Source organism: Canis aureus, chromosome 23 (genome assembly GCF_053574225.1).
Source record: "Canis aureus isolate CA01 chromosome 23, VMU_Caureus_v.1.0, whole genome shotgun sequence".
Taxonomy (NCBI): domain Eukaryota; kingdom Metazoa; phylum Chordata; class Mammalia; order Carnivora; family Canidae; genus Canis; species Canis aureus.
The window spans coordinates 20225851-20253739 of record NC_135633.1 but is presented as its reverse complement, the minus strand read 5'-3'; the positions used below and the strand labels follow the sequence as shown (position 1 = coordinate 20253739).

General features: G+C 40.6%; 3 protein-coding genes across 13 annotated transcripts in view; 2 read left to right on the top strand and 1 right to left on the bottom strand.

Moving 5' to 3' along the window:
* Window positions 1-32: 32 nt before the first annotated feature.
* Window positions 33-1001, top strand: LOC144294744 (olfactory receptor 2D3). The gene has a single exon (XM_077866667.1). It carries the CDS (start codon window positions 57-59, stop codon window positions 999-1001), a length of 945 nt encoding a protein of 314 aa, XP_077722793.1. The 5' UTR covers window positions 33-56.
* Window positions 1002-6998: 5997 nt separating this feature from the next.
* Window positions 6999-12766, bottom strand: LOC144294746 (uncharacterized). Its single transcript, XM_077866669.1, has 2 exons — window positions 12412-12766; window positions 6999-7460 (listed from the first exon to the last, which is right to left on the bottom strand). The coding sequence occupies exons 1-2, from the start codon at window positions 12647-12649 to the stop codon at window positions 7387-7389; spliced, it is 312 nt and encodes a 103-aa protein (XP_077722795.1). The 5' UTR covers window positions 12650-12766; the 3' UTR covers window positions 6999-7386.
* The window catches only part of ZNF215 (zinc finger protein 215), a 29727-nt gene continuing 13625 nt past the window's right edge, over window positions 11788-27889 (top strand). Inside the window, exons 1-4 of one of the 11 annotated variants that reach the window (XM_077866658.1) lie at window positions 11788-11912; window positions 12405-12605; window positions 21540-22113; window positions 27387-27472. In XM_077866658.1, coding sequence (XP_077722784.1) covers window positions 21714-22113; window positions 27387-27472 — 486 coding nt within the window. In that variant the 5' untranslated portion in view covers window positions 11788-11912; window positions 12405-12605; window positions 21540-21713. Of the gene's footprint in view, window positions 11913-12154; window positions 12770-21539; window positions 22114-22246; window positions 22593-27386; window positions 27473-27889 lie in introns of those variants that run through there. The other 10 variants (XM_077866655.1, XM_077866660.1, XM_077866659.1 and 7 more) reach the window with 10 other exon arrangements.

Below are 27889 nucleotides of genomic sequence, written 5' to 3'. Positions count from 1 at the left end.
AAACCAAAAGGTTGTTCTTTTTATTTGTGCAAACAGGTAAACAGGCATAAATCTCAATGGGAGAGGAAAACCAAACCTCTGTGGCTGAGTTTATTTTCCTGGGCCTTTCACAGGACTTGCAGACCCAGATCCTGCTGTTTGTTCTTTTTCTCCTCATTTATCTTTTGACTGTGCTTGGGAACCTGCTCATCATCATTCTCATCTTCATGGACTCTCGACTTCACACTCCCATGTACTTTTTTCTTAGAAACCTCTCTTTCGCAGATCTCTGTTTCTCTACTAGCATCGTCCCTCAGGTGTTGGTCCATTTCCTGGTAAAAAGGAAAACGATTTCTTTTCTTGGGTGTATGGCACAAATAGTTGTCTTCCTTCTGGCTGGGTGTACAGAGTGTGCACTGCTGGCAGTGATGTCTTATGACCGGTACGTGGCTGTCTGCAAGCCCCTGCACTACTCTAGCATCATGACCCAACAGGTGTGTCTCCAGTTGGCCATTGGATCCTGGGCCAGTGGAGCACTCGTGTCTCTGGTGGATACCACCTTTACTTTTCAACTACCCTATCAAGGACAGAATATTATTAATCACTACTTTTGTGAACCTCCTGCCCTCCTGAAGCTGGCTTCAGCAGATACCTACAGCACAGAAATGGCCATCTTTGCAATGGGCGTGGTCATCCTCTTAGCTCCTGTCTGCCTGATTCTGGTCTCCTACTGGAATATTATCTCCACTGTGATCCAGATGCAGTCTGGGGAGGGGAGGCTCAAGGCTTTCTCTACCTGTGGCTCCCATCTCATTGTTGTTGTCCTGTTCTATGGCTCAGGCATATTCGCCTACATGCGGCCAAACTCCAAGACCACAAAAGAGCAGGATAAAATGATCTCTGTGTTCTATACAGTGGTGACTCCAATGTTGAACCCCATAATTTATAGCCTGAGAAACAAGGATGTTAAAGGGGCTTTCAGAAAACTAGCTGGAAGAAAGTCCTTTTCTCAACAGCGGTGATCTAGGGTTTGACTTTTATATTTGTTTAGCTTAGTTTAGTATTAGTTTTTGAGAGAGAACGAGAGTAGGAGCTGGTGGATTGGCAGTAGGAGAGGGAGAGGGACAAGCAGACACCCTGCTCAGTGGATAGCCCAGGAGGGGTACCATCCCAAGATCCTGAGATCATGATCTGAGCTGAAGTCAGCTGTTGAACCGATTGAGTCACTGAGGAGGCCCTATTTAATTAATTAATTAAATGGAGAGTGTGGATGAACAGGTAGCACAAGGCGAAGAGGGAGAGAGAAAGAGAATGTTTAAGCAGGCTCCATCCCTAGCATCGAGCTGATTGAAGGCTCCATCTCATGACACTGAAATCACGACCTGAACCAAAATCAAGAATCAGATGCTTGGGATCCCTGGGTGGCTCAGTGGTTTAGCGTCTGCCTTTGGCCCAGGGAGTGATCCTGGAGTCCTGGGATCGAGTCCCACATCAGGCTCCCTGCATGGAGCCTGCTTCTCCCTCTGCCTGTGTATCTGCCTCTCTGTCTCTCTGCCTCTCATGAATAAATAAATAAAACCTTAAAAAAAAAAAAGAATCAGATGCTCAACTGGTGAGCCACTATGTTACTCTGGTAACATTCTTATAAGAGGTACAGGATTTTAGTAGACAGTTATGAATTAATTCAAGAAGCATAAAAGTGAAGACATGTTCTAAAAACCATGAATATGCACACTGAGCTAGAACACAGAGGAGAGAAATAAAAGGATAAAAAGTTTATGTTTTCCTGATTATAAAACACAAGTGCTATTTTGGAATTTGTGGGTTAATTCCGCTAATGTGGATATTTTTTCAACATGATACAACTGAATCTAAGGCTTAAACTGAATTATTTTGATAAACATCTAATATGACTGGCATACATGATTCTAACACCAAAGACATTTCCGGTTTAGATGTCCCACTCATACAAATCTAGGATTAGGCTCTGATAGAAACAACCAATATATCTGGAAGAGTCTTTAATATGGGATCATTCATGACTCAAAGCATTTCATCTTGTAAAATGCCACCAAGGGCAAAATACTTCCCAGTTCATGATATTTTCTCCTGAAAACTTCAAAAACAACAGATTTTTTTATCTTGATATCCCAAATTTCATGCAAACACAAACTATAGGGTAAAAAGGATATTTAACATTTAACTGAAACAAAGTTCTGAGGCTTAAACCAGTCCATAATATTTCTATTGAGTGATTATCCAGCATTTGCTTAAGATTATATACCTCTCAAAAAAAAAAAGATTATATACCTCTCTACTATCTTGGATCATCCCTTTTCATTTATACAGCTGACAATCAAACAACATGTGCCAACCACTGCATATTGGAAAATCCATGTAACAACTTTTGAATCCCCTAAAACTTAACTGCTAATAGCATTGTTCACTGGAAACCTTACCAATAAAATGAGCAGTCGATTAACACATATTTTGTATGTGTATTATATACTGTATTCATACAATAAAGTAAGCTAGAGAAAAGAAAATGTTATAAAGAAGATCATAGGAGAAAATACATTCACAGTACTGTACTGTATAAAAAAATGTGTAAGTGGACCCATGCAGTCCAAATCTGCATTGTTCAAGGGTCAACTATCGATACTTTTTTGCTTTTACAAAGATCTTCCTACGGTAAGTCAAAATCAATGTTCCTGTATCTTGAACTCACGTTCTCTAGTTTGAGTCCTTTAGTCCTATAGGAAAATTTCATTTTCCTATTCCATGACCCTCTGAAGTCAGTTTCTGTATTGGCCCAAATTCAATTCTCACAGCCAACCACTCACTTGTTTCTTTAAAGTTCCTATATCTAACATGCTCAGGCACCCTGTATTCATTCTGGTCATCCTCCTTTGAATGAGCTCATTTTATCCATTGAATCCCTCTTCCAAAAGCAAAAGAAAATTTAGGGTTTTAGAAATTGGAATTTGCAAACCTGAGGCTGACCCCTCCATGGGCTTAGATGCCTAGAACCACATCTTAGTGTAACTCAACTTCTTTAGCATGGTCCTTCTGCATTCCACTTTAGGTTTGATGAATGCTTAGTACAAACAATCTGCCTGACAGCCACCTGCTTATTTTCCCCAAGCTTTTAATCAGTCACATGTTTAGAGGGGATTCAATGTAACTGTAAATTTTTTCTACAGTTACCATGGATATGAGTCCAGGAACAACAGATGTCAGGAGTCAGGTACTACTGACTCTGCTGTAGTAGACCTCCCCAGTGAAGTAATATCTAGTAGCTAAATTTCTTCTTCCTTTCATTCATGCATCCATGTATTTATTTAAAAACCGTTATGAGTTCTTCTTTGCCAATTTGAATGCCTTTAATGTCTTTTTGTTGTCTGATTGCTGAGGCTAGGACTTCCAGTACTATGTTGAATAGCAGTGGTGAGAGTGGACATCCCTGTCTTATTCCTGATCTTAGGGGAAAGGCTCCCAGTGCTTCCCCATTGAGAATGATATTTGCTGTGGGCTTTTCCCAGATGGCTTTTAAGATGCTGAGGAATGTTCCCTCTATCCCTACACTCTGAAGAGTTTTGATCAGGAATGGATGCTGTATTTTGTCAAATGCTTTCTCTGCATCCAATGAGAGGATCATATGGTTCTTGGTTTTTCTCTTGCTGATATGATGAATCACATTGATTGTTTTTACGAGTGTTGAACCAGCCTTGTGTCCCGGGATAAATCCTACTTGGTCATGGTGAATAATCTTCTTAATGTACTGTTGGATCCTAATTGGCTAGTATCTTGTTGAGAATTTTTGCATCCATGTTAATCAGGGATATTGGTCTATAATTCTCCTTTTTGGTGGGGTCTTTGTCTGGTTTTGGAATTAAGGTGATGCTGGCCTCATAGAACGAGTTTGGAAGTACTCCATCTCTTTCTATCTTTCCAAACAGCTTTAGTAGAATAGGTATGATTTATTCTTTAAACGTTTGATAGAATTCCCCTGGGAAGCCATCTGGCCCTGGACTTTTGTGTCTTGGGAGGTTTTTGATGACTGCTTCAATTTCCACCCTGGTTATTGGCCTGTTCAGGTTTTCTATTTCTTCCTGTTCCAGTTTTGGTAGTTTGTGGCTTTCCAGGAATGCGTCCATTTCTTCTAGATTACCTAATTTATTGGTGTATAGCTGTTCATAATATGTTTTTAAAATCGTTTGTATTTCCTTGGTGTTGGTAGTGATCTCTCCTTTCTCATTCATGATTTTATTAATTGAAGTCAAACTCTCCCTCTTCGCCAATGACATGATATTCTACATAGAAAACCCAAAAGCCTCCACCCCAAGATTGCTAGAACTCATACAGCAATTTGGTAGCGTGGCAGGATACAAAATCAATGCCCAGAAATCAATGGCATTTCTATACACTAACATTGAGACTGAAGAAAGAGAAATAAAGGAGTCAATCCCATTTACAATTGCACTGAAAAGCATAAGATACCTAGGAATAAACCTAACCAAAGTTGTAAAGGATCTATACCCTAAAAACTATAGAACACTTCTGAAAGAAATTGAGGAAGACACAAAGAGATGGAAAAATATTCCATGCTCATGGATTGGCAGAATTAATATTGTGAAAATGTCAATGTACCAGGGCAATTTACACGTTTAATGCAATCCCTATCAAAATACCATGGACTTTCTTTAGAGAGTTAGAACAAATTATTTGAAGATTTGTGTGGAATCAGAAAAGACCCCGAATAGCCAGGGGAATTTTAAAAAAGAAAACCGTATCTGGGGGCATCACAATGCCAGATTTCAGGTTGTACTACAAAGCTGTGGTCATCAAGACAGTGTGGTACTGGCACAAGAACAGACACATAGATCAATGGAACAGAATAGAGAACCCAGAAGTGGATCCTGAACTTTATGGTCAACTAATATTCGATAAAGGAGGAAAGACTATCCATTGGAAGAAAGACAGTCTCTTCAATAAATGGTGCTGGGAAAATTGGACATCCACATGCAGAAGAATGAAACTAGACCACTCTCTTTCACCATACACAAAGATAAACTCAAAATGGATGAAAGATCTAAATGTGAGACAAGATTCCATCAAAATCCTAGAGGAGAACACAGGCAACACCCTTTTTGAACTTGGCCACAGTAACTTCTTGCAAGATACATCCATGAAGGCAAAAGAAACAAAAGCAAAAATGAACTATTGGGACTTCATCAAGATAAGAAGCTTTTGCACAGCAAAGGATACAGTCAACAAAACTCAAAGACAACCTACAGAATGGGAGAAGATATTTGCAAATGACGTATCAGATAAAGGGATAGTTTCCAAGATCTATAAAGAACTTATTAAGCTCAACATCAAAGAAACAAACAATCCAATCATGAAATGGGCAAAAGACATGAAGAGAAATCTCACAGAGGAAGACATAGACATGGCCAACAAGCACATGAGAAAATGCTCTGCATCACTTGCCATCAGGCAAATACAAATCAAAACCACAATGAGATACCACCTCACACCAGTGAGAATGGGGAAAATTAACAAGGCAGGAAACAACAAATGTTGGAGAGGATGCAGAGAAAAGGGAACCCTCTTACACTGTTGGTGGGAATGTGAACTGGTGCAGCCACTCTGGAAAACTGTGTGGAGGTTCCTCAAAGAGTTAAAAATAGACCTGCCCTACGACCCAGCAATTGCACTGTTGGGGATTTACCCGAAAGATACAGGTGCAATGAAACGCCGGGACACCTGCACCCCGATGTTTCTAGCAGCAATGTCCACAATAGCCAAACTGTGGAAGGAGCCTCGGCGTCCATCGAAAGATGAATGGATACAGAAGATGTGGTTTATGTATACAACGGAATATTACTCAGCCTTTAGAAATGACAAATACCAACCATTTGGTTCAACGTGGATGGAACTGGAGGGTATTATGCTGAGTGAAGTAAGTCAATCGGAGAAGGACAAACAGTGTATGTTCTCATTCATTTGGGGAATATAAATAATAGTGAAAGGGAATATAAGGGAAGGGAGAAGAAATGTGTGGGAAATATCAGAAAGGGATAAAGAACATAAAGACTCCTAACTCTGGGAAAGGAACTAGGGGTGGTGGAAGGGGAGGAGGGCGGGGGGGTAGTGGTGAGTGGGTGACGGGCACTGAGGGGGATACTTGATGGGATGAGCACTGGGTGTTATTCTGTATGTTGGTAAATTGAACACCAATAAAAAATTAATTTATTAAAAAAAACCGTTATGAGCTCTTTTTCATTTTCTCTCATCTGACTCTAATTGTATCCAATATACCCCGAGCAATAGCTGACACATTATGTGTTTCAATACACATTTTTGCATTTGTTACTATTTTTAAATTTACTGGAGCTGGACCACAATAGACAAATTCTAATCTGGGGTGTGAAGATCAGAGAAAACTTTGATATAAGCAGCATGTGCTACTTGTGTTATAGACAAGGACAAAAAACTAATAGGTGAAAATGCTGATTAGGCTGCCCATGATGATCTAAATGATACTGTTTAAGCAACAGGAAGAAAAATAAGGAAATGTAAACTGAAAATTTGGACATTAACTTAGAGAAGTCTGGCCATGAAGAAGAAAGAAGAAAGAAGGTATGGCTGAGAAAGTTGAATTGTGAACTTTATAAAAAATTGAAGATTTTAACCCCGTAGGTCACTGTCACTTGCCCCAACACACTACTCCTGTTATAGATCTTAGGTTTTCTAATTTTCACATAAAAAAATATTCAATGATTCTGCATTCACAGAATTCCTTGATCTTCATTCTTCCAATGAACTCAGCCATCCACACCATGGTCATATTTTTAATATTGCTATTACCAATAGTTGCCATCCCCACTCCAAATTCTGAAACCACAGAATCCTGAGCAAAATAAAATGGGTACAGTTCTCAGGCACTAAGTTCTGAGATGGTTTTATTATACAGCAGTGGATAACCAAAATGCTGAGAGAATTATGCTCCCATTCATTCCATCAAAATAGATGCTGTTGGGACTTTTTCACACTACTAATAAAATCTATGATCTCTCTCAAAACAAACCAAATCAAAACTCTCAACACATGTTATCTCTCTTGCTATGGAGGGAGACAAGAAATAATCTGCCAGAAAGCTTCTAAAGAAAATATTTCCTATATACATCCCAAAATAATAATAAAATAATATGTAGATAAGGGTTCTAGATTGCAAGTAGGAAAGACCCACTATGAGTGATTTAAGTTAAAAGGAAAAATATTGAAAGAATGGTAATTCTGGTCCTGCAGCCAAAACCACAGGCCAAAATCAGATAGAATGGGTGTGATGACAGCCTCGCTGCCACTCAGCACTAGATGGCGCACGTCACTCTGCCAACACCATCAGCCCAGGCTCCGCTGCTGGAGCTGCTGCTTCACTGAGGCTGGAAATTGGGCTGTTGGTGCTTCCTCTGCCCCTGAAAGAAAAAGACAAAGGAAATTGTGTGCTGACCAACACTAGGTCAGTCAGGTGGTCCAGGAGAACAGCAATAGTGATCACGTGGGTAGTATGTGCCCTCGAGATGATGTGATGGAGATAGCACTTTATCTTTGTGACCTCCCTCTCCTAAACCCATAAACTCAGTCGAATCATGAGAAGAACACCAGACAAATCTAATAGGTCGGCTTCCTATAAAATATGTGACCAGTACTCTTTAAATCTAGAATGGTCAGCAAAACACAAGTCTGAGAACCTGTCACAGCCAAGAGGATCTTAAGGAGAGATGCCCAGTAAATGTAATATGGCATCCTGTGTGGGATCCTGGATCAGAAAAGGGATATAAGGGAAAAGAGAAGGAAAAAAAAGATTGGGGGCACCTGAGTGGCCCTGTCAGTTAAGCGTCTGCCTTTGGCTCAGGTCATGATCTCTGGGTCTGGGACCAAGCCCCATGTGGGCCTCCCTGCTCAGTGGGGAGTCTGCTTCTCCCTCTAACCCTCCCCCACACACTCCTGCTGTCTCTCTCAAATGAATAGATCAACTCTTTAAAGAAAAGAAAGAAATCCAAATGAAGTATGAATTTTGGTTAATACTGTATCAGTAGGGGGCTTGGTGGCTAAGTCACTTGGGTGTTTGACTCTTGGATTCAGCCCAGGTCATGATTTCAATATGTTCAGGTGGTGGGATTATTCCCCATTTGGGGTTCCACACTCAGCCAGGAGGATGCTTGGTATTTTCTCTCTCCCTCCCCCTAGGCACTTTCCCCTGCTGTCTCTCAAATAAATAAATAAATAAATAAATAAATAAATCTTAAAATCATGGGATATCAATGTTGTTTTTCTTTTTTTTCTTTAAGATTTAATTCATTTATTCATGAGAGACACAGAGAGAGAGAGAGAGGCAGAGACACAGGCAGAGGGAGAAGCAGGCTCCATGGAGGGAGCCAGATGTGGGACTCCATCCTGGGTCTCCAGGATCAGGCCCTGGACTGAAGGCGGTACCAAACCATTGAGCCACCTGGGCTGCCCTCAATGTTGATTTCCTTAATTGTAACAAATACAATAATAATAATGTAAGATGTCAGTAATAAGGGAAAGTGTCATATGAACACTCAGGGTGTTCTCAGTTTCTATACGCCTAAAACTGATCTAAAAAAATAAAGTTTATTTTTAAAAAACAACAGAGACGGCTTGTTCTTGCTTTTTCATGTCACTAGAGCTACTTCAGAATGTAGACTGCGTGACTCCACCTTGCAAGCTAACCATAGCCGCAGTGAAGACAAGAAACTGAATTTCAGATGTATTCAGCTTGTAAGATGGGAGACAGGCTCCAACTAGCCCAAGACACACAGAAGACCATAAATGTGGAAAGGCAACCCAAATGACCAGAAGCCAAAAACTGACATATGGCCATTACACATGGCCTGTGAAACCAAATACCGCTTCTCCTCTCCCTCTTCTCTCCTCTCACTCCAACCTTGCCCCTCCCGTTTCATGCTTTCTCTCTCTCAAACAAAAAAATAAAATCTTATAAAATATAGTGTCCTCTTCTGATTGTGTTTACTAATATAATGCAACTGCTAGTACACTATCTGCCACAAATTAGATTCTCAATAAGAATTTGCTGAAAGAATATTAGTGTAGGAAGCGTATTGTCTCAAGTCTAGCTTTCTCACCATTTTTAAAAAGTTATATTAATTTATTTTACATAGAGGCCAGAAGCAGGGGGAGTGGCAGTCAGAGAGGGAAGAGGCTCTCCACCCCTAGGATCACAGCCAGAGCCCAAGAAAGATACTAAATCAACTGAGCCACCCAGGTGCCCCTGTACTTTTTATTAAATAAATACAGATGGGTCCATGTTGGAAGATCTGGTTTTCATGATGCTAGAAGGAAATGGAGTTTGTAGCAATCAATTGCATGCATCTCAAGGATCAAGTCCCAGAGAGCTTGAGAGTCCTTTACCTGAACAATGAACGTCATATATTGAGGGAAACCTTACAAGATTGTTCCATTAAAAAAATCTGGACCTTTAGTGAAGTGACTGAAACCAAAAATTATCTTGTTCAATTAGATAGCGGACTCAGGGCTTCAGGGGACCTTTGAGGGCACATGGTCAGAAACCTCATATCTATGAGAAGTTGGAGAGAAGGTCTGGGTGTTCTCTGTCCTCCTTTGTGCCTCTTCCATTTCCCTGTTCTCACTGGGTTTTGAGCCTGTTTCCTGGCAATACTTACAAGTTAAAATATAAATTTTGCCTGGCTACATTATTATGACTTTCATAAAGGTCAGCCTCATTACAAACAATTCATAGCACACACCCTACCCCCAATCTTGGAAAATATCATTGAGTGAACAGCAGTGATCTGAGTAAGAAGTGATCTGAGCTTGGAGCTTAGCTTTGCCAGATTTTAGTTGCAACAAATTGGGGATGCTAATCTCCACCTTACAGTGTTTTGTGGTGATGAGTGAGATGCTACGTATAATGTGCTTAAGACAGTAGTGAGCACAGAGGAGGTTAGCAAAAAGCTCCTGTTCCCCTTTTGTTTTACCTTGATGAATTCATGGTCTAGATTTAAACTCTGTGACTGATTCTGTGGAGTCTTCCCCTGGGCCTCAAGCCAGGACCTTCTTTTAGTGTTTTCTCGTTTTCTCTTCGTTTCTGCAATGTCATCCCCCATAGCCTCAAGTGTCATCCACCCAGAACAGACACAAAGTGTACACCTCTGGCCTCAGACACCAATAAACTGTGGACCCCCGGTCCACCTGCCTATTTGATAATGCTTCTTGGATGACCCAGAGTTATCTTGTACTTAACAAGCCCAAACTGGATTCACGAGACTTCCGTCAGACTTTTTACTTGGATGGAAACCAGAATGAATGATGAGTGAATCGATTAATCAGGGACCACCATGTTTTATACATCCCAGTATATTTTCGAAATTCTGCCCTGTTTTTTGGTCCCAGGCTAATGGGGTGGTGGTGACATGGAGAAGTGTTAGTGTTAGGCTATCTCAGGAGAGGTGGTGGATTGAAGTACGTGAGGATGGCGGTGCTGTAGAAGAGGGAGACAACAAGGAGGTGGGAGGAATAGGTGGAAAAGGCCTTAGGTTTCCCCTCAGCTGAGGGCATCCTGAAGATAGTAGAGAGGATGTGGACATAGGACCCTAGGATCAGCAGGAAAGGGAAGAGGATAAATAAGACAGTGGCTGTCAGAGCCTCCAGTTCAAACAGAGAGGTATCAGCACAGACCAGTGCAATGACAGGGGGGCTGTCACAGAAAAAGTGGTTCACTCTGTTGGGGTCACAAAAAGGGAAGTGGAAAATCCATGTGGTTTGCACAGGGCCACAGGAAACTCTGAGAACCAAGATGTACCTGCTAGCTGGGCACAGGCTCTGCAGTTCATAATGACTGGGTAACGCAAAGGGTCACAGTTGGCCACACAGCAGTCATATGTCATTGTGGCCAGGAGGCAGCACTCAGCAGCCCCAAAGAAGAAGAAATACACTGAGTGGCATAGCCATGGAAGGAGTTGGTTGTATCTTGGATGATCAGAGTCGCTGCATCTAGGGCACAATAATCAAGTTAAAACCTACCTCCAGGTGGTAAAAAATTCCTGGGGAAGAAGCAGGTAAGACTTTGTAGAGCAGAGCAGGATGATAAGAACATTGCCCACTACGGTGCCAGTAAATAGTCCAAAAAAGGAGAAAGAGTAGAGCTTGGAGCTCAGAGGACAAGGCTGAAAAGTTCACAGAAACAAATTCACTGTCAACTGTCCAGTTTTCCCATGTCATTTTTCTGCTCAGGAATTCCCCAGGCATCATGATCCAAGAAGCAAGGTGAGGATTTGGGGCAGCCACATGGGTGGGATGGGGGAAGCTAAGAATGTATAACAGGCTCTCCCTGCACCTCACCCTCGCCTCCACCCTCACTGTGGCCTGCTGCCGCCCACTCCCAGCCCCCTGGTTGGACAGCCTTCTACGGGTGGGTGGGGCCTAGGGAAAGGCTGGCCTGGAGATGGGGCGGGGGCGGGGCCTGGGGATAGGAGTGGGCGGGGCTTTGTGTGGGGCGTGGCCTGAGACGAGGAGGGGCGTGGCCTGTTGCTTGGGGGCGGGACCTGGAGCTGGGGAGGGGCGGGGTCTTCTCAGGTGGCCTGGGGCCGCGGGGGCCGCTGGGGGCTCCTTCCAGGGCTGGTGCGCGTGCGCGCGCCCGGGGGCGGGGTCGGGGGGGCGCCTGGGCTTCTGGGACTCGCAGGACCCGGGCGGCGCGGAAGGGCGGGCTGTGCCCTGCTGCTTGGCTCGGGCGTCGGTGCCCACGCCGGCTGCCCCCGCCCGGAGCCGCACGGCCTCCGCGGCTGCCGTCGCCCCTGGCGCCCGGGCGGACGGAACGGAGCCCCTGCCGGGAGCCGCGCCCAGGGACCACCGGCTCGGTGGCGGTGAGGACGCGCTGTGCGGCGCGGGGAGCCCCGCTGCGGCGCGTCCGCGGGTTGGGGCGCGCGCCCCGCAGTGTGTGCGGGACCCCGGGGGGCGCGGGCGGCGGGGAGGCGCGGGCTGCAGGAGGAGGGGTGCGCGCCGGAGCCCGGGGAGCCGCGTGCGGCGCCGCCTCTCGGCCCTGCTGCGGGGGCGGCCTGCGGGCCTCGGGCGGCTGGCGGGGGTGCTTGGGGGCCGGGGTGACGGGGCTGGCTGCGTCGACTGCAGACGCGGTGGGAAGTCTGCATCCCACTGGCCTTCTTCCCAGTCATCCCTGACCTCCCGCCAGTGCGGACGCTTCGAGGCGTCTTTCTCGGTTTCAGACGCTCCGTGTGCACCGGGCCCTCTGCGCCCCTCTCCCTGCGCCAGGCGCGAAGGGGTTTTACCTAGGCCACTGCCTATCAGCTCTTTAGTTGACATGTAAACTTGCTCTACGAAACAACCCTCTTCCCCCACAGAAAGTACCTTGCGCATGATTGGCACCTGTTGAGTCCTCGGTGCTAGAAAATCCCTTGAACATCCCTGTGGCCCCTGGTTCAGTGCCCTGGATTCCCGCCGCCTGCGCCTGTCGCGCCCTCCGTGTCCGTGGGCCTGGCTCGCACTCGAAGCTCCCTCGCTCCTGCCACCGCCGTCCTGAGAGGCGGCCGTTCACTGCAGAGGTTAAACTCCGGCCCTTCTTGGCTTTGCTCGCCCCAGTGTTCATCGCTTACACAGCGCGAGGCTGCTCGCAGTCTCAGCCGTACGCTGACCTTCTGTCGTCCAACGGCTCCTTTTCTGGACTCTTCACTGCAAGCAGGTCCTCCTGAACGTCTCCGACCTTCAGGTTCCTTAATTATTGATACCGACTGAGTTATTAATTTATATTTTCAGCCTATCCATTCCCACTATATTCTGTTGCTTTTTCTCACTTGCAGTTTTCTCACTTGCACTTGCAGTTGACTCATTCTTGTTTAGGAACTTAAACAAGTACGTATGTAAGGCTTTGACATCGCCTAACAGTGGAACTTGATCTGTTCTCTATAGATTCTGATGTGTGATTTTTTTTTTAAAGATTTTATTTATTTATTCGTGAGAGGCAGAGAGAGAGAGAGGCAGAGGGAGAAGCAGGCTCCATGCAGGGAGCCCGACATGGGACTCATTCCCGGACTCCAGGATCACGTCCTGGGCCAAAGGCAGGAGCTAAACTGCCGAGCCATCCAGGGATTCCCCCCAATTATTTTTTTTTTTATTGGTGTTCAGTTTGCCAACGTATAGCATAACACCCAGTGCTCAGCCCATCAAGTGCCCCCCTCAGTGCCCATTACCCAGTCACCCCCACCCCCCACCCACCTCCTTTTCCACCACCCCTTGTTCATCTCCCAGAGTTAGGAGTCTCTCATGTTCTGTCTCCCTCTCTGATGTTTCCCTCTCATTTTCTCTCCTTTTCCCTTTATTACCTTTCACTATATTTTATATTCCCTAAATGAATGAGACCATATGTTTCTCCTTCTCCGATTGACTTACTTCACTCATGATGTGTGATGTTTTTATTGTTTTGAATTTGAGTGGTATTTTAGAAGCAAAGTTTAAATTTCAAATTAGTTGAGAATGTTTTTTCTGTTTCTGTTAAATTCTAGTTTTCATTCTAATAATAAAGGTGGTCTCTACAACTGGTAGATACTTTTTATTTGAGGATTTTTGTAACTTAAAATATAGTAGCCTGGAGGGTATTATGCTGAGTGAAGTAAGTCAGTCGGAGAAGGACAAACATTATATGTTCTCATTCATTTGGGGAATATAAATAATAGTGAAAGGGAATATAAGGGAAGGGAGAAGAAATGTGTGGGAAATATCAGAAAGGGAGACAGAACGTAAAGACTGCTAACTCTGGGAAACGAACTAGGGGTGAGAGAAGGGGAGGAGGGTGGGGGGTGGGAGTGAATGGGTGACGGGCACTGGGGGTTATTCTGTATGTTAGTAAATTGAACACCAATAAAAAATAAATTAAAAAAATATATAGTAGCTTTTGTAAACATTTTCAAAAGTGCTTGAGTAGAACTTACATTGTAGGGCCGCTTGGGTGGCTCAGTTGGTTAAGTGTCTGCCTTAAGCTCAGGTCATGATCCCAGGGTCCTGGGATGGAGCCCCATATGTGTTTCATTGCTTTGCAGGTAGCCTCCTTCTTCCTCTCCCTCTCTGCTACTCTTTCTGCTTGTTTTTTTTTTTTTTTTTTAAAGATTTTATTTATTCCTTAGAGACACACACACACACACACAGAGGCAGAGACACAGGCAGAGGGAGAAGCAGGCTTCATGCAGGGAACCTGATGTGGGACTCAATCCTGGGTCTCCAGGATCAGGCCCTGGGCTGAAGGCAGTGCTAAACCGCTGAGCCACCAGGGCTGCCCGGTGCTCTTTCTGCTTGTTCTCTTTGTCAAATAATTTAAAAAAAGAATCTTATTTTAAAAAGTGCTATCTCGTTTTATATATCACACTTAAATACATTTTGCATATCTACTATATTGTTACTTAATTTTAGTTTATCTTGCTAAGGATTTAGAAAGTTGCCATAATCTCTGCTGTTTCTAGCATCTCATTGTTGATTTCATCTTTCGTTTTCTGAGGAATATGTGATAAATATATTCCAATTATGTCATTTGGTACATTTAGCAAGCCATATTTCAGCATAATTTGGTCATTTAATGTTTTATTTTTGTCTGGTATAATGCATTTGTGCTTTTTAATTCATTGTATTTCTGTGCATTGTTTATACTTGGCCTTTGGAAGATCTCCCAGAGTAGATGCCCATTAGGAAACCAATCTACTGATACAACAGAAGTAGAAATTGGTATGACCCTCTGGAATAGTCACCCTAATGCTTAAGTATGAACAGAAAACTAAGAAAACTAAACTACTTATTTATAAATAAATAAAATCTTTAAAAAATAAATATAATTAAATAAAACTCACCTCTCTGTAGTAAACCTGGGCATAGAAATGAGAGTGGGGTGGAACACTTGATTTTCATCATAAAAGTTCTCATATGCTTTTGATCATTTTTCTTTTTGCCATATGCATGGATCACTTTGAGTTGAAAAAATTTCTCTATAATTTTAATTTGCTTTACACCATAAAATGTTGTTCTCCCTTTACCTCAGCATTTCGGGAGAGACTGTTAGGTTTGTCTGTCATATCATTGGTTCAGTGAAGTGTCCCTTTTGTTCTTTACTCCTTCCAATCAAGGTTGTCAGTCTCTTAATCCATTTTGATATTTATCTTAATCTCCTCTTGTTTTACCAAATGACTCCCTAATTCTGTTCTACAAATTTACCATGCATCCTTTTGAATATGAATACATCAGGCAAGTGTCTTTAATATCTTAAATAAAATTTTTATTTTATCATTTCAGATTTACAGAAAAATTGAGAATATAGTGCAAAGGATTCCCACATACCCCACACTCATTTCCCCTATTAGTAACAAATTAGTACGGTACATTTGTTGCAGTCAGTGAAATAATATAGACATGTTAACTGAAGTCCATACTTTAATCATACTTCTTTGATTTTTACCTAATGACCTTTATCTGATCCAGGATCCCACCCAGGATGCCACATTACATTAAGTTGTCATATGTCCTTAGGCTCCTCTTGGCTGTGACAGTTTCTGAGACTTGCTTTTAATGACCTTCACAGTTTTGAGGAGTACTAGTCAGGTATAGTATGGGAAGCCCATCTATTAGCATTTGTCTGTTAGAATTTTTCTCATAATTAGACTGGGGTTATGGGTCTGGGAGAGGAAAATCACAGAGATAAAGTGCTGTTTCTACCACATCATCTCAAAGGTACATACTGCCAGCGTGACCTGTCATTATTAATATTAACTTTGATCACATGGCTGATATATATTTTTCAGCTTTCTCCACTATAAATTTACTCTTTTCCCCTCCTCCATATATACTCTTCCAAAGGGATTCACTATGCAGAGCCCAAACTCAAGGGACAGAGTTATGCTCCACTTCCTGGAAGGCTGAGTATCTACATAAATATTTGGAATTCTTCTGCATGAGAGATTGGTCTATTCTTCCCTATTTATTGATTGATTCAGTCAGTCATATATATCTATATTGCTTATGAGTATTAATTTTATGATTTAGGTTATTGCTCATATTGTTTCAGCTTTGGCCCCTGGGAGTTCTCTCACTTGACTCCTGGACGTATATGACATGATCCAGTACATGTGTTTTTGTTTTTGAGCTCTTATTTAGTTTTTTTTTTTTTTTTTAAGATTTTATTTATTTATTCATGAGAGAGAGAGAGAGAGAGAGGCAGAGACACAGGTAGAGGGAGAAGCAGGCTCCATGCAGGGAGTCTGACGTGGGACTTGATCCTGGGTCTCCAGGACCAGGCCCTGGGCTGAAGGCAGTGCTAAACTGCTGAGCCACCCGGGCTGCCCTCTTATTTAGTTTCTAATACTTCAAGATGCTCCAGCGTATATCTTTTGCTCCAGTTCTAGAATAAGCCGTTTCTCTATAGAGCCTTGGTTCCTTGTATTACATTAAAAAACGAAATCTGGGAACTAAGTGTTGTTGCTTCTGGGATGTTCTTGCTTCTAGGTCCACTCAGCTGACAGAGCAAGGAAATATATGTGTGTATACCAACCCCTGTATATACAAATATCTATAAGTACTTCTGTATGTAACCACTTTTACCTGTATTAAGCTAAATATAGGTTCATATTGATATTTCCAACTCTAATTCATTACTGCCTGGGTCATTCTTATTTCCTTCCTTTGATTATCTGTAAACTACTGAAACATGGAGAAACCTGCCTCTCATCATCTGCGATCCACTTATTGTTCAGTATAGCAGTATCAGAATTGTTAACCTATACCTCCATAGGAATTAACTTTATCAACAGAGTACAGTGCTACTGTATATTTTCCTCTGCCTTTAGTCTTAGAGATTCCACTCATTTCCATACTTCTATTTTTTTCTTCAGAAAGTTGCATTCTAAAATGTTTTTTTCTGGAGATCCCTGGGTGGCGCAGCGGTTTGGCGCCTGCCTTTGGCCCAGGGCGCGATCCTAGAGACACGGGATCGAATCCCATGTCGGGCTCCCGGTGCATGGAGCCTGCTTCTCCCTCTACCTATGTCTCTGCCCCCCCCCCCTCTCTCTCTCTCTCTCTCTGTGTGTGACTATCATAAATAAATAAAAAATAAAATAAATATATAAAAATAAAATAAAATGTTTTTTTCCTTTGACTTTTTTGAGCATTGTGCATTTTTCCTTCTATACTGTCTTTTCATAGGTCTCCATATATTGTTCTCTCCCTCTGTCTACTAATCCATATTTGAATGTTGAGTGGTCTTTTAAGTAGACATTGCCAACAGATGAGGTCAGGAAATACTTTTGTGAACAAACTTTTGGCCAATCTGTAAGATCTGCTAATAAGCAGACCTATACATGTATAGATAATAGTCTATTGAGTGCTGTGTCTGGGTTTTTAATGGTTGTTATATGATTCCAATAAAACACAATGGAAAGTATTGAAAATTGATACTTTGCCCATTGCTTCAGGCTTTTTTTTTTCCTAAACCTTTGACGCCTTTACCCATTTCTCCCACCTGCCACCCTTCTCCAGCAAGCACCAATTTGTTTTTTGAGCTTGTCTTTTTGTTTGTTTTGTAAGATTACACATATAGGAGAGATCATACAGTATTTTTTTTCTCTGACTTTAGTTCACTTATCATAATGACCTCAAAGTTCATCCATGTTGTTGCCAGTGGTAGGATTTTATTCTTTTTATGGCTGAATAATATTTCTGTGAGTGTGTGTGTGTGTGTGTGTGTGTGTGTAGATAAACATCTTTATCCATTCATCTCTTGATGGACACTTAGGTTGTTTTTATATCTTGGCTATTATAAATGTGCAATGAACATGAGGGTGCATATATCTTTCCCCATTAGTGTTTCCATTTTCTTTGGATAGATGCCTAGAAGTGGAGTTGCTGGATCATAGGGTAGTTCTATTTTAATTTTTTAAGGATCCTCCATTCTGTTTTCCACAGTGATTGCACCAAGTGACACCACCATCAACAGAGCACAAGGGTTCTCTTTTCTCCACACCCTCAGCAACACTTGTTATGTCTTGTCTTTTTCATAATAATCATTCTAACAGTTATGGGGTGATACCTTATTGTGGTTTGATTTGCATATGCTTGATGATTATTGATGTTGAACATCTTTTTATATATCTGTTGGCCATCTGCATATCTTCTTTGGAAAAACATTCAAATCTCTTCTCTGGAAAAATAGTCAAATCTTATGTCTTTAAAACATTGTTTTTTGTTATTGTGTGAGTTCTTTATATATTTTGGGTATTAATCTCTTATCAGATATATGATTTGCAAATATATCTGCAAATCAATCATGTGATATACCACATTAAGAAAATGAAAAAAATCCTATCATTTCAATAGATGCAGAAAAAGCACTTGACAAAATTCAACATCCACTTATAATGATAAACTCTCAACAAAATGGATATTGAGTGCTTATTATCTGCCAAGAAGTGAATGGGTGTTCTTTTAATCCCTATAATTCAGTCAGATGGGTATTGTTATATCCACGTTACGGTTGAGAAAACTCAAGGTTTGGTAAAATAATTTGTTTAAGTTTATACATGTAGTAACTAGTACAGCTGGGATTTAACCTCAGGTCAGTAGGACTCTAAAGTATGTACTCTTAGTCACTGTATATTCTCTATAGCAGGGTTTCTTTCTTTGGAATTACTGACACTTTGGACTGGATAAGTCTATGTTTAGAGCATTGTCTTGTGTATTTTAGGATGTTTAGCAGGATTCCTGGGCTTCTCTCACTAGATGCATGTAATAGCCCCCCAGCCGTGACAGCCAGAACTGTCTCCAGACATTGTCAGATTTCCCCTGGTACCAAATGTCCCCGGAAAACCACTGGCTTAGAGATGGGTAATAAAAGTGAACCCTGAAAGTTGAATTACATCCAGACTGGGAGAATTGTAAATTGGATAGAAAGCTGTATCTGAACTTCTCTGAATGTAATGACTCTCATAATTGGGCAAGCTTTTGGGGGAATGCTGAGTACTCTGCTCTTAAAGTTTTTAAAAGATACTGGCTCTTATGGGAAGGCTTTTCAGTCAGTATGCTTTCTGCACAAGATGTGGATCTCTTCATTTGGCTATACTCTATGAGGACTCCCACAGAAGAACAGTGCTAGTTACTCTGCTAGTAAGCTGTGTTTTCTGTCCAGTGGCCTTCTGAACAAACTAGTGCCAAATACAGCCCATGTAGTCTTGTGTGTCTACATGTTTAGTTGAGCCTATAACCTCCCTGGTGGACATTGCAGATTGGCCCATAGTGAGTCCTAACAAATGAAAACTCCTAATCATTATAGTCTGGGAATGCACTTTTTTTTTAATTGAGGTAAAATTAATATACAGTATTAGTTTTAGTATTCAACATATTGATTCTACAGTTCTATACAGTACTTAAAATGACCACCATGATAAGTGTAGTCGATTGTACATATATTGTACACAAGTGACAATAACATCTGTCACCATGTGTTATTATGATATTATTACCTATATTCCCTATGCTGTACTTTTCATCTCTGTGACTTATTTTATAACTGAAGTTTTTTCACATCCCCCCACCCACCTGTACTCTGGCAGTACCAATTCTCTATAGTTAAGAGTCTATTTGGTTTGTTTGTTTGCTCATTTTTTTTAGTTTTTAGATACCACATGTAAATGAAATTTTGTTTTTTTTTTCTGTCTTATTTTCACTTAGCATAATACCCTCCATATCCATCCATGTTGTTGCAAATACAAGATCTCATTGTTTTTTATGACTAATATTCAATTGTACATGTATACTACCTCTCCTTTATACATTCATCTTGTGTTATTTCCGTATCTTAGCTATTGTGAATAATTCAATAAACATAGGGGTACATATATCTTTTCAAATTAGTGTCTTCATTTTCTTTGGCTAAATACCCAATGGTGAAATTACTGGGTCATATGGTATTTCTATTTTTAATTTTTTGACAGACCTCCATACTGTTTTCCATAGTGGTTGCACCAGCTGACATTCCCACCAATAGTACACAAGATTCCCTTTTCTCTACATTCTTAACAACACTTGTTATTTCTTGCCTTTTTTATACTAACCATTTTCTGACAGGTATGAAATGATAGCTCATTGTGGTTTTATTTTGCATTTCCTGACGATTAGTGATGTTGAGCATCTTTTCATGTACCTGTTTGCCATCTGTATATATTTGGGAAAATGTCTATTCAGTTCCTTTTCCCATTTTTTAAAAATATTCTGTTTATTTATTCATGAAAGACACAGAGATAGAGGCAGAGACACAGGCAGAGGGAGAAACAGGCTCCATGCAGGGAGCCCAATGTGGGACTCAATCCTTGCACTCCAGGATCATGCCCTGAGCTGAAGGCAGACAGACGCTCAACCACTGAGCCACCTAGGCGTCCCTCTTCTTCCCATTTTTTAATTGAAGTGTGATGTGATATGCGTGTGTGTGTGTGTGTTGAGTTGTATAAGTTCCTTATATATTTTGGATATTAAATACTTATCAGATACGTCATTTTCAAAAATATTCTCCCATTCAGTAGGTTGCCTTTTTGTTTTGTTGATGCTTTCCTTCACTGTGCAAAAGGTCTTTATTTTGATGTAGTCCCAGTAGTTTATTTTTGCTTTTGTTTCTCTTGTCTGAGAAGATATATCCATAAATATGTTGCTAAGGTTGATGTCGAGGGATTACTGCCTATATTTCTTTTAGGAGTTTTATGGCTTCAGGTCTCATATTTAGATCTTTAAATCCATTTTGAGTTTATTTTTGTATATGGTATAAGAAAGTGGCCCATTTGCATTATTTTGCATGTAGCTGTCCAATTTTCCAGCACCATTTATTGAAAAGACTGTCCTTTCTTCATTGTGTATTCTTACCTCCTTTGTCATAGATTAATTGATCATATAGATATGGGTTTCTTCCTGGCCTATCTATGTATCTATTTTTGTGTCATTGGAATATATTTTTGATTTATCCCTGACAATGAAATGATTCATATTTATTCTCTTATTTTTTAAACAATTGTTTCTTAATTTCTAGGAGTGTTTGCAATTATACTCATTTTATATAACCTTATTGATATTTTAGTGAGAATTTAGAAAGATATTTTTAGGCATCACTAGTGTAAAGCCTTAATAACTTGAGTATCTTTCTGAAGATGTATTTTGCTTAGTTTTAAAGCAAAAATGTATTCTCGCCTGATGCAGGAGAAATCTAATTGTAATTATGAGGTTTGTTTTAAAAGGATTGTCACTTTTTGTGTGTTGTCTGTGTTTTCTGTCTTTTTGGTGGGTGATTAAGGGGAAGAGAGCATATTTTCTTGTTATAAAAAAAGAAACAAGAATGGAAGGATAATCCATAATATTTATCTTATTAGACAATTTTAAGAATATTATTTGTATTATTTTATCTTTTAACACTGCTAAAACATGTTCATTATATATAGGTCATATTGGTGTCTTTTTTTTCATTGTCTCAGGTACCTGACTGTTGACTTTGTGTCTGAAGCTCCTGGAAGTTTTCTCTTTTTGAGGTAGAACTTGGCTGAAATCACACTGCACACATATTGTATACAAGTGCTTAGCCCATGCCCAAGAATTACTATCCTCTAGTAAGACAAATTTGAACTACAGTGGGAGTTCTGTATAGGAAGATGCAGCCTCTGATCAAGTTGATGGCTATCTCAAAACCTCAAAACCTGATTCTAAATGAACAAAGTGAGGCCCTGAGATCAGATGTATCTTGGCAACAGGAATCCATCCCAGTCGTGGAAACATATGACTCTGAGGCCTCTCGTCAAAAGTTCAGACATTTCCAGTATTTGGAAGTGTCTGGGCCTCATGAAGCCCTGTGCCAACTCTGGGAGCTCTGTCTTCAGTGGCTGAGACCAGAGGTTCATACAAAGCAGCAGATTCTAGAGCTGTTAGTGCTAGAGCAATTTCTGACAATTCTCCCTGAAGACATCAGGACTTGGGTGAATTTACAACATCCAAAGAACAGCAAAGAAGTGGTGACCCTCATAGAGGATGTGATTGAAATGCTTAACGATAAAGGTGAGAATGTAGAAAATTGTCAGTAGAATTGTTGACCTTTATGTGGAATCTTGAAAAAAAAGAAAAATGAGCTCATAGGTACAGAGAACAGATTGGTAGTTGCCAGAGGTGGGGATGGAGGGTGGGCAAAATGAGTGGAGGGTCACAAGGTATAGAAACTTCCAGGTATAAAGTAAATAAGTCGTGGGGATGTAATGTATAGGGTAGTGACAGTTGATAATACTGTATTTCATATTTGAAAGTAGTTAATACATTAAATCATAAGAGCTCTCATTACAAGAAAAAAAGTTTTGTAGCTATATATGGTGACAGATGTTAACTAGACTTATTGTGATGATCATTTTGCAATGTACATAAATGTTGAAGCATTACATTGTACACCTGAAGCTAATACAGTTGACCCCTGAACAACATGGGTTTGAACTGTGTATCCAATTATACGTGGGTTTTTTTTTTTCCAATAAATACAGCACCGCACTGTAAGTGTATTTTCTCTTATGATTATCTTAACATTTTCTTTTCTCTAGCTCACTTTATTGTAAGAATATAATATGTAATACATTTATAAAATGTGCATTAGACTGCTTATGTTATTGGTATGGCTTCTAGGCAGTGGTAGACTATGAGTAGTTAAGTTTTTGAAGAGTCAAAAGTTATATGCAGATTTCCAACTGCTCAGGAGGTTAGTGCCTCTGACGCCCGTGTTGTTCAAGGGTCAGCTGTATGATATTATGTGTGAATTATACCTCATGTAAAAAGACAAAAAGAGCATTAAAAAAAAGTCATTGACTCTTCCCATATGAAAATAAATTATCTCTTTCTGAAGCTAGAAGATGTCAAGTCCAGATCCTGAAGGACTTTCCTATATCAGGAAGCATGGATTTTATTCTGTAGGAAATAGAAATAGAGAATGAGATCTCACAGAATGGAGAGGGGAGTAAAATTATTTGATTTGCCTTTTAAAATGTCATTTTGATAACATTAGAGAGTAGTGGTTGGCAAACTATGGCCCAAAGGCCAAATAGTTTTGGAAATAGTGTTTTTGGAACACAGCACATCCACTGATTTACATTTAGTCTACAGTTACTTTCATGCTATGACTGGAGTCGATTAATTACAGCAGAGACTGTATTGCCTGCAAAACCCAAAATATTTACTATCTGAATCTTTGCAGAAGAAGTTTATCAACATCTTGTTTAAAAGATAGACCTGAGGGCTCTGAAAACAGGAAAATCAGTTAAGATAGATGAGGTGTTAAAGAATGAGGGAGTAGGGATGCCTGGGTGGCTCAGTGGTTGAGTGTCTGCCTTTGACTCAGGGCATGATCCTGTAGTTCAAGGATTGAATCCTACAGTGGGCTTCCTGCGTGGACCCTGCTTCTCCCTCTGCCTATGTCTCTGCTACTCTCTCTGTGTCTCTCATGAATAAATAAATAAATAATTTTTAAAAAGGATGAGGGAGTATTGGGAAAACAGAGGAGTTTGAGCCTGAAGGAATTATGGGCTGTATATAAGGTGTGAGTGGGATAAGATTGATGTAAATGTGCATGTTCTTGCTTTATAAGAATGAGGCATAAGTAGCAGATTTTATGGGAAGGGATTTATACAGTAATTATGTGGCTTGTTTAATTTGAGGTCTCTGTGGGTTTGGAAACTTATAGGTATGAACAGAAGTAGGAAAAAAATATATCCTCAGGGAGCATCAATATTTAAGGGCAATTGCAGATATAACTACTCATTACAGGAAATACAGAAGATGGGGGAACATGTTAAATTATACCAAGGGAATGCCATTAGTAAAATTTAAACTCTGAGAAACTACAGGACAGTCTAGTTTCTAAGACAAAATAATTTTGTTTCTGTTTTTTTTTTTTTTAAAAGATTTTACTTACTTAGAGCAAGCACATATGCACAAGCAGGGAGGGAGGGAGAGATGGGGAGAGAGAACCTCCAGTACTCTGCACTGAGTGTGGAGCCCAGCATACAGCTTTATCCCATGACCCTATAATCTATGAGCTGAGCCAAAATCAAGAGTTGGACATTTAACCGACTGAGCCACCTAGGCACCTCTCTGAAACAAAATAATTTTAAAGGAGAAGTAGGGGTATGGAAGAGGGATTTAGAAATTAATGTAAAAGATGTATGATCAATCACATAAATGTGTGAACCTTATAAGTCATGAGGCAATTAATTGGATATTTGACAAGGAATTATTGACTGGGAACAGTGATATTGTTATTGTTCCTATGTTTAGTCCTTATTTGAAAAAGAAATAAAGGACTAAACAGAAGAAGAGAAGCTAGTTAAGCAGGCTAGAAAACTGTGACCTAGGACATCAGAGAACCAAGAAGCGTTAGTATCTTGAGCTAAGAAAATCTTCAAGAAGGGAGTGTTCAAAAATGGTGTGACAAAAAGGTTTTCCTCTTAAGATAAGTATTGAAAGTAATTTCCTGAAATTGTTGATTATGAAGTAATTGTTAAACTCTGGAAAAGTTTCAGAGATTGAGTTGAAGTGGTGCTTATTTGTAGTTATATTTAGTTTTCTGTTATTGTTATAACAAATGACCACAAAGTTAGTGGCTGAAAAGAATGTGAATGTATTTTACTACACATTTGTAGATCAGTAGTCCAACATGGGTCTCCCTGAACAAAAATCAAGGCCTCGGTAGGACTGCATTCCTTTCTGAGCCTCATGATTCCCTTCGCCCATCTTCAAAGCTGGCAATGGCGAGCCATGTCTTTTCCACGCTGCTTTCTCTTCTCCATTCTTTGGTCACAGTACATGTACTTGCTCAGTTGAGCATGTTTGCTCTCTCTGTGTCTCTCTCTCTCCTTCTCACTGTCTCTCACTGTCTCTCACTTTCACTGACCACAGCTGGGAAACTTCAGTTATTTAGAATTCATGTGATTAGATTGTGACCACCCAAATAATCCGGGGTAATTCCTCATTTCAAGGTCCTTAACTTTAATCGTTCCTGCTGAGTCCCTTTTGCCAGTATATCCAAGGATTAAGGGTGTTGGTATCTCTGGGGTCTATTATTCTCCCTATCACATTCCCCCGCCCCCCCCCCCAAAAAAAAACAGATGGATGAGGTATGAATGTGATAATGATTATAGACTATTGAAGTTTGGTTTAGGAGGAAAGGAGAGGTTGCTAGGTAATAGAGGAGGAGAAAGGTTTTTAGTTTCTTTTAATCTGTCTTGGCTCTCTGAAGAACCCACCCAAAGGACTTGCTCTTATTTTATCTGACTCAGAACTCTCCCAGGACAGAGGTAAGCCACCTACAGGGCAGGGCATTTGTCAAAGCATTTAATGGGAAATGTGTTAGCCTCTGCCACCTAAGACAGTGGATAACTGTTGAGGCAAACACAAAAAGATTGGGAGGAAAGGTTGGGGTATGAGATGCTTTGGGAATAAGGGATTTGAAAAGTTCATATGTATTTCTAGAGATCTAGAAGGCTGGGCACATGTTCAGAAAGATGTGATAAGGCCTTAACTATCACTTTTGGCTGACCTTCAGACTTTTCATAAACAGGAACTAAAGATTAAGGTAAAATTGAAAAATTATCTAGCTAAGAGTTGAAGGCCAGCTTCAACACACACAGCCCATCTGCAGACTAGGAAATGGGTGTGTGTGTGTGTGTGTGTGTGTGTGGTTTTTTGGTTTCAGGTATCTAAGGAAATCTCTGTGGAATCATGAGCTGACCACTAAGCTAAGGGAACAGACTTAAGTGGACACATACAACAAAGAATATAGACTTTGCAAATCAGTTCAGAAAAGTAATTGAGCAAGAATTGCAACAATCAGGCCGCCAAAAATATGAAGCAGAAAACTGACAGAAATGAAGGGAGAAAGAGGTCAAGTTTAATAGTTGGAGACTTCACTTTAGAGGATTATACACCATGATCAAAAGGGATTTATCCCAGGAATACAGGATGGTTCAACATATGAAAGTCAACATTATATACCATACTAATATAATTAAGGGGAAAATCTCAAGGACCTCGATGCAGAAAAGCATTTGGCAAAATCCAATGCCCTTTCATGATAAAAGCACTCAACATGCTAGGGATAGAAGGGAATTTCTTCTTTCTGATAAAGGGCATCTGTGAAAAACTTACAGCAAACAACATACTTAATGGTTAAAGACTGAAAGCTTTGCCCTTAGGCTAAGGAACAAGATAAGGATGCCTACTCTCACCACTTCTGTTCAACATTATACTGCAGGTACTAGCCAGTGCAACTAAACAAGAAAAAGAAGTAAAAGGCATCCTAATTGGAAAGGAAGCAGTAAAGCTGTCTTTACTGTCATTTGATTTGTTATGCAGCTCACCCTTAAACAACATGGGTTTGAACTGCGTAGGTCCATCTTTATGTGACTTTTTGTTGTTGTTTTTTAAGATTTGATGGCAAAAGCCACAGGCATTTATTTACAACTGCTCACTCATCTCCACAAGTCAAATGGAAGACAACTGGTTTAAAGGTCATAGCTACTGACCCTGAGTACCCAGAGAGGCCTGCAGAGCCTGTCAGCAGCCCTTGGGATCCCTGAGACTGGATTACCTATCAATTTTTTTCATCAAAAAATGATTTTAGGGTGGCCCCAGTGGCTTACCGGTTTAGCGCCATCTTCAGCCCTGGGTGTAGTCCTGGAGACCCGGGATCGAGTCCCACGTCAGGCTCCCTGCATGGAGCCTGCTTCTCCCTCTGCCTCTCTCTCTGTGTCTCTCATGAATAAATAAATAAAATCTTTAAAAATAATAATAATAATTTTAAAAAGACAGCCTGTATTCATGTATTGGATGACTTAATATTGAGGTGATCATGCTCTCTAAAGCATCTGCAGTTGAATGAAATTCGTATCAAAATTCAGCTACCTTTTTTTGCAGAAATAGACAAGCTAATCCTAAAATTCATATGGAATTACAAAGGACTCCAAATACTCAAAACAGCCTTGATGAAGTACAAACTTTGAGAATGCATATTTTCAATTTCAAAATTTACCTCAAAGCAATGACTTTAGTTAGGACATAATTCTAATTATCCCTAATCCCTAATCCCTCTTCTCCCTAATCAGAATCACTATTAGAGCTTTTAAAGACTATAGCGTTTGAGCTCTCAACCTTTGGAGATTCTGTTTGCTGGTAGGGGCTGACATGGCTATTTTTCCAAAATTCTAAAGATGATTCCTATGTGCTTAAACTACTATAATCATTAAATGTTTCTCCAGGGTAAACCTTATCTCCCTAATGTTTTCCTTCATCTTCCTCAGAGATACCCTGCAAGGATTCTGTCCTGCTCCAGAAGGAGAGCATTAAGGAGAAAATGGATGCTGACTCACTAAATGTCAATTCCCAGGTGAATTAGGATCTTTACTGGAATGACCTTTTTCTTTTTGGCTTTTGAACTTTTGCTAAACATAGGTCCATCTAAGGACATAAGACTGTTACTTCTCCCATAAGACATTGGATCCATTTTGTTTTAGTTGGTGATGAACTCTCTGGAAAATATTTAATCTTTCTATTTTTCTGTGCATCTTTTCCCTCAGGTTTATAGATGATAAAGCTATAGAAATAGAGCCCACCAGAGAATGTTTAGAATTAAAAGTGAAAGGGGATACCTGGGTGGCTCAGCGGTTGAGCATTTGCCTTTGACTCAAGGCATGATCCTGGATTCCCTGGATAGAGTCCCATGTCAGGCTTCTTGCATGGAGCCTGCTTCTCCCTCTCTATGTCTCTGCCTCTCTCTCTCTCTCTGTGTCTCTCATGAATAAAT

What these genes read in the sequence shown, in the direction of transcription:
- LOC144294744 (XM_077866667.1), top strand. Translation starts at nt 57, where the DNA reads ATGGGAGAGGAAAACCAAACCTCTGTGGCTGAGTTTATTTTCCTGGGC.
- LOC144294746 (XM_077866669.1), bottom strand. Translation starts at nt 12,649, where the DNA reads ATGAACACTGGGGCGAGCAAAGCCAAGAAGGGCCGGAGTTTAACCTCT. An exon ending in AGGTGCCAATCATGCGCAAG is followed by an intron (nt 7,461 to 12,411) that starts GTACTTTCTGTG and finishes TTTTTCTTTCAG; the next exon opens with GGGCAGAGGAAGCACCAACA.